Source organism: Castor canadensis, chromosome 8, assembly GCF_047511655.1.
Source record: "Castor canadensis chromosome 8, mCasCan1.hap1v2, whole genome shotgun sequence".
NCBI classification, from domain to species: domain Eukaryota; kingdom Metazoa; phylum Chordata; class Mammalia; order Rodentia; family Castoridae; genus Castor; species Castor canadensis.
The window spans coordinates 90,957,397-90,963,892 of NC_133393.1; the positions used below are offsets into that span (position 1 = coordinate 90,957,397).

Here is a 6,496-nt window from a genome sequence, read left to right on the forward strand (position 1 = left end):
TGGGCAATGGGCCTCACATCATTTTTTGTATTGGTTTGAGCTGCAAGGTGAGAAGGATGAGTCTGTGATGTCTTAGTCTCCAAGACACTTTAATTTTCATAATCTATCTTCTCAGGAAACTTCTCTTCCAATTTTTTGCTGATCTCCATATTTTTCTGTTACCTTGGCAAGAATTTTTGTCATGTCTCAAACTATAGTTTGAGAAAAACTCCCATGTAACTTGAGAGATGTTTTTAATGAAGTTGTGTGCCCTTAAACTGGGGAGGGTGGGTAAGCTAGAAAAAGTGAATGGGTGGCTACTTTCTATACCAGGAGAAAGCAAAGGAAGGAAGGAGATTATTTTACTCATCTCCACCTTTCACTTCTAGATTTTCCTGGGCCAGGACAGTGTCAGTCCTGCACTGTAGTAAGATCAGTTGCTCTGTTGGTCTTCTGAACACCTTTTGGTCTATTATTCATCTGTGGTAGGACACTAGAGATCAGAGAGGTTTCCTTCTTACCATCCTATCTACCCTTCAATGGGCAAACTTCCTTCCATTTGTAAGACAGAAATAGACTTTCATTCTCTCATATTCTTTTTTCTTTTTCAGTACTGAGGTTTGAACTCAGGGCCTCACACTTGCTATCCCATGTACTTTTTTACCTGATTAGTCCCATGTGCCTTTAGAGTGAAAACTGTCCAGAGTTGCAGAGTACTCAGCACACATTGGGTAGATGAGCCTTGCAAGCATTTGGTGGATGTTAATTGAGTGCGTAAATGGGAGGGATCCAGCCCAAGAAGTCCTGGCTGATGTAGAAGTCCTGAAGAGAAGTGGAGAGAAGAGGATTGGAACCCCAGGAGCATATAGTTCATGGCTCAAAAATCTGCTGCAAAGGAACAGGGAGCTTGGAGAACTGGGAGAGTGCAGTGTTCAGGAAAGTTAGTGAGAAGAAGATTCTATAAAGAGTAATTGTGCCCAATCCTACAGAGACAGTACAGAGGGGTCAGGACTGAGAAACAGCGATTGCTTGTTGTTGTTTGTGGCCTTTGGTAGAGCAGTTGCAGCAGGCTGGTGAGTGGAAACAGGCAGACTCCAGCAGGGGGAGGGGGGAGAGAAGGGGGGAGGTAAGGAGGCAAAGAGGTGGTCCATCAGTGAGGTGTAGGGGCAGGGTGGAGAAGGTCCAGATTTTGCAAAGGATGTTTTGGGATAGGAAGAATTGAATAGGCCTGTAAGCTCAGGAGGATGAGAGGTTTCAACTCAAAGGGACAGGGTAGTGAAAGAAGATACTGGTAGAGTGGAGTCTTCCTGTTTTCCTTCTTGGGCCCAGTAAAACCACCGTAGAACTGGGTTTGGATTGGAATGCTTTAATGCACAAGTTTGAGTTGCTGAGAGATGGTGGTCGAGATGAGTGGGGTGTGGGTGATGTCGGTACTTCTCAAGGCCCAGCTGGGACTTAGACATCTTATCATTAGGGCCTAATGACCCCGTTGGCATTAGGGATTATGTCTTCTACATAGTTCATTAGTCCTCCTAATGCTTTGTGCAGTTCCTTCCCGATTTCATGGACAATCTTGACTAGTTTCCCCTCTGAGGTGGTTGCTGGGAAAAATTGGGAAAGAAACATCCAGTTAAGGTCTATTCCACCGCACCCCCTCCCTGTATTACTGCAACAGCCTTCCACAGTGCTGACAATCAGTGGGTCACTGATATCATTTACATTTGATTTGTTTCCTTACAGATTCCTTCCTAACCCCACCTTACGTCCACCCAAGTGCTTTCCGCCCTTGTCTTTTTCTGCTTAGTTCCACCCCAGCTGCTTCCCCTCTCTAGCTCATCCCAGCATCAGGAATGAGTTGTGTGGTCTCTTCTAAATGAAGCTCAGCATTTCTGAACCTGTCCTCTTGGAATATGGGGAGGAGCATCTGGGGTTTTTGATTCTTTGGTCTGGTAGATTTAATCACCACATTCTCTTAGGAAATCAACTCTTCTCTGAAGATGAAAGACTCCTTAGAAAGATCCCCCTTGGAAACATGGTCTTTCTTGGGATGACTGGTTGGAATGAACTGGGAAGCTGGACCAAGGAGATGGAGGGATTGAGGAGCAGAGAAAGAGCTTGCAATGAAAAGCAGATGTTCAGTGCTATATCATGTCCCTTAACACATGGAGGGTATCAGGTTGAGAAATTGCCTAATTAACCTACAAGTAGGATTGAGGGCCTGTACTAGAATCCAAATCCTTAAAGAACATACAAGATTTTGAATGTTCTTGATTAGGAATTCTACTTTTCCTAGCAAACCCACCTTCCCTGAGAATAACTCTGTAAACACTTGTCCCATCGTCTGGTTCATAAGAGGGGTTTATTAACATTGGTTCCTCTGAATTTGGAGTATTGCTCACATTTGCATTTTCCAGTGGCTTCTCTTAGGTAAATTAGGGGAGGCAAGACTGAGATTAAACCATGTATACAGATAACCTACAAAGTAGAACCCTTCAGTGTTCATGGTTTTGGGGTTGTGGTGATGCAGAGTCTATAACCAATGAGGCCCCCAGCATCCTTGCCTTGGGATGAGCAGCAACATTTTACCTGCTAATATTTGGGTGTGAGGTGCAGTACCTCTTCCAATCTTCAATGACTATGGAAACTGAATGTTGTTCAAATGATTCCTGACCTCCACATATTGGCCAATTAGTGCATCAGGAAGTGTTAAGACCAATACCAGGAAGGACTGTCTTTACTCACCTGTTCCCCAGATGAAAAATTCATCATTTACTAGACCTTACTTTTACCGCCAACCACTAAAGGATGTTAGCGTGAGACTTACAAGTATCTGCATGCTGAGTCTCCAAGGGGAATTCATCTTCTGTCTTTGAAGAAGAAGAGATTAAAGTCTCCAGAGGTCTCAATACAGTTAACATGTGAATCATTCCTCTGTAACCACCCACCACCCCAGCATTCTTGACCTCCCTTACTCTTCTCTATGTTTTCCTTAGCATTTCTTATACTACATGATTTACTTAGTATGTTTATCATTTTTTCTTCCTCTTGAAGGTCTCTGTCTAGTTTGTTTGTGCATTCCAAATCCCTAGAACTATGTCTGGAACAGAGTAAGAGCTCAATAAGTAGCAATTGGATGTGTGTGTGTGTGTTTATCTTTCCTTCATTGTACCGAGGGACCCAGAGAGGTTTGGAGTAGTGACTCTTCTTGGTTTGTCCAGAACCACCCTCTGGTGATGGGATTGAATTTGAATCTCCATTGGTCTACAGTCTACCCTAATATAGGTCCAGTTTGGCTTCTCTGATCCAGTTTTGGCTTTCTGGGTTGCTGGATTCCTGGGGTCATATGTCCTCCCCTGCATACTGAAGTCATCTCAGGTGTGGCCTTTTCATTGTGAATCTCTCAGTCTCTCCATACAGTACATGATAAGGGTTAAAGAAAGGCTTCCCGATGTTAATGTCTCTCAGCTGACAACTCACTAATTTCTAGGGGACTAAGGGGAATGGGAAGGAGGCCACACTCACCATGAAGGTCGGCGAGAGAGGTGGAGGCTATGTTGGCCAGCAGCAGAACAGTGAAAAATTTCATGGTAGAACCACAGCAGGATCAGGCTGCCTAGAGTGGTAGGCAGGCAGTCTTTATTTATTTTGTGTAAGGATGAGCTATGGGGAAACTGGTTCAGGATTGGACCGGGGAACATACCAGGTTTCCCCTCCTGAGTTCCCCATTCCAATATATTGGTTTTGGGAACTGGAGTTTTTGGGAATTGGAGTTTCTGGGAAACAAGTGAATAGGAAAGTAAGGCCCCCAGCTTTCCCCATGGCCAGGGACAAAGCAAGGGTGTGTTAGCCTTAGGCTGTATCCCTGTACACCTTTAGGATAATTTACAGGGTGATTTCCCTTCCTTCATGATGCTCTTGATGATCTCTCTGAAACCTGTTTCTAGATCATATCCAGGTGGGAGAGGACGTCACATCCTGGGACTGAGCCTCCCGCTCTCAGCAGGGAGCCCATGCTTTCTGGGCATGGGTGGGGCTCACTGAGGATGAGTTCTGGCCTGTAGACCACAGAAAGCCTTGGGCTGTGTCAACTGTTGTGAGTCCTTCCCTCTGGGAGAGGAGAGCCCCAGGGCTGGCAGTTGTCCTCTAATTGCTGCACACAGCTCACTCCTTAGGCAAGATGATGAAGTCGAGGAAGTTTGTCTTGGGCTACATCCCACCTCCACTTCCTCCCTGATTTCCCCCTCTTACCAGCAGTCTCCCCTCTCATAGCCCAGGGCGCTTAGGAGCAGGACAGGACATTCACAGTGAGTCCACAAGGATAGGACTTCAGCTCTGCAAACTTATTTCCTAATATACCTAAAAATCCACCAGTTGAGCCCCCATCATCTCCAGGATGGGCTATTTTAGCCGTGTTTTACTGTTCTTCTGGCCTCCAGTTTGACCCCATCACAGATCCTCCTCCACGTTAATGATGGAGGGATCTCCAGAAGTTTATACCACTTCTTTACTTGAAAGTCTTTAATGATTATCCCTCAACCATAGGATAAAGTCCAGACTCCTCAGCTCTCTACCTTTCCTTTTTTATTTTAACCTCTGTCTAGCTGTTCCCTACTCACTGGAGTGCTAGACCTGGGTTCATGCTATTCCTCTGTCAGGAATGCCCTTTCCTCTCCATCTGCCTTGTATATTCCTACATCATGACTCAGACCTAAACTTCCTCGGGAGTGAACCAACTTCCTCACCATACTCCCTTGGTAAGTCATCTTACCTCTGTGACTCCATCATGTTTTCGTTATTACATTCTACTACTATTTATTGAGTATTTGCCATTTACAAATTTTAGGGATATAATGGTGGAAAAAATCGCCTGGTCCCTGGCCCTATGGCCTTTATTATGTAGCACTCATCACATTCTGTTGCTAACTATGCGATTTGAAATATATTGGTCTTACTGGTTAATTACCATTTTGAAGACGGGAGCCATAGTTGTTTATCTCTAAATCTCAATTTATTTAGCATAGATCTCAACAATTGCCAGATTGGTTTTGTTGAATGAGTCAGTTTGCTTGTTCAGAGCTGGAGGATATGATTTCCCAATGAAGTATCTCCTTAGTGTGTACATGCAGTGCGTGGGTGTGTAGGGACCTCTGAGAGGCCTTCAATAAATAAGTATTTCAACAAGAATGTATTGAATGTATACTATATAGCAGGCTCTCTATTTGGGAGCTGGAGCTCAACATAGAATAAAACAGACTTTGTTCCAGTTCTCTCAGGTAAGGATACCAGATAAAATATAAGTCACTCAGTTAGATGTGAATTTCATATAAACAATGAAAAATTTTTAGTATGAGTATGTGTCAAATATTAGACATAAACACATTTCTTATACATCTGAACTCACATTTAGCTTAGTGTTCTGTATTTATTTGCTAAATCTGGCTCTTAACTCTCCAGGCAAGCATGAAAAGCTAGGACTTGATTTCCACCCTTCCCGAGCTGCCTTCTAAGAGCCCATTCTCATTTGGTGTGCTCAGTTAAGATTCAGCTGTAAGGGAAAGTTAGATTGTATAAGTGGTCATGTGTCTGCCATACCTCTAGCTCCCTCTTGAGAAAAGAGGCCGTAGAGGTTTTTGCACACAAGATGTCAGACGTTGGGTTAGGTGACTTTGTTGTTTGACCAGTCCTTGTCTTCCATGAAATACAGGAGGGTTACATGGTAAAAAAGTCAATCTGTCAGCAAAGAGAAAGAGAGTTACAGCTGTTGTGTATGCAGCCAACAGGCTTTATTTAGAGGTAACCATCAACAGGCTGAACATAAGGAAGACAGTGGCTTCTGGGTGAGAGAGCTGCCTGTATTGGATGGTTCCTAACCAAGTTAATGAGGTCCTTCTCAGTGAATTCTGAAACAGAGAAGCAAAGAAAAAAAGAAAGTCAGAGATAAAAAAAACAGTAGAAGAGGAAAGGCGGAAGTATAGAGAGAGGTCAACATGGAGACAAAGAGATGTGAAGACCCATCCCCAGAGGTGCTCCTGGACATCGGGTTCTGATAATACAACTCAGCAGAGCCATTGGAGGGGCCCACAGCCCAGCTATGCCTGTACCCTGCCCAGTACTCCAAGAGGCCTTCTGAGAGCTCCTGCTCTTTCTTCCTTCCCTCCATCACTGGATGTAACTTGAGTGAGACATATAAACTGGAAAAAGCTTTTCCATCTGAAGACATTAGCTTTCAGTCAGGGCACCTGCATTCGATTTTCAGCTCTGCCACTACTTCACTGTGTGGGTCTGGCCCAGCTATTCCCTTCTCTGGGCCTCCAGCTCCTCCTTGCCAAGGAGAGAGAGGGTCCAGATGGTTCTCCAAGGATCTCTAGGATTCCTGTTCCAGGTTCTAACAGTCCTTGGGTTGGGGTAGAAAACTTCTTGGGAAATTTTCATTTTAAGAAGGAGAACAGCATAAGGTGTCTATTCTCAAACTTTAGTGTATGCCAGAATCATCTGGGGAGTTTCTTTGAAACTTCTT

General features: G+C 44.2%; 1 protein-coding gene across 1 annotated transcript; it reads right to left on the minus strand.

Annotated features, from left to right (window-relative positions):
• Positions 1-1,397: 1,397 nt before the first annotated feature.
• Positions 1,398-3,565, minus strand: LOC109678642 (glycosylation-dependent cell adhesion molecule 1-like). Its single transcript, XM_074084855.1, is given in 3 exon segments — positions 1,398-1,645; positions 1,875-2,052; positions 3,502-3,565. Coding segments are annotated over 3 exon segments (438 nt in total). The 3' UTR covers positions 1,398-1,449.
• Positions 3,566-6,496: the final 2,931 nt, after the last annotated feature.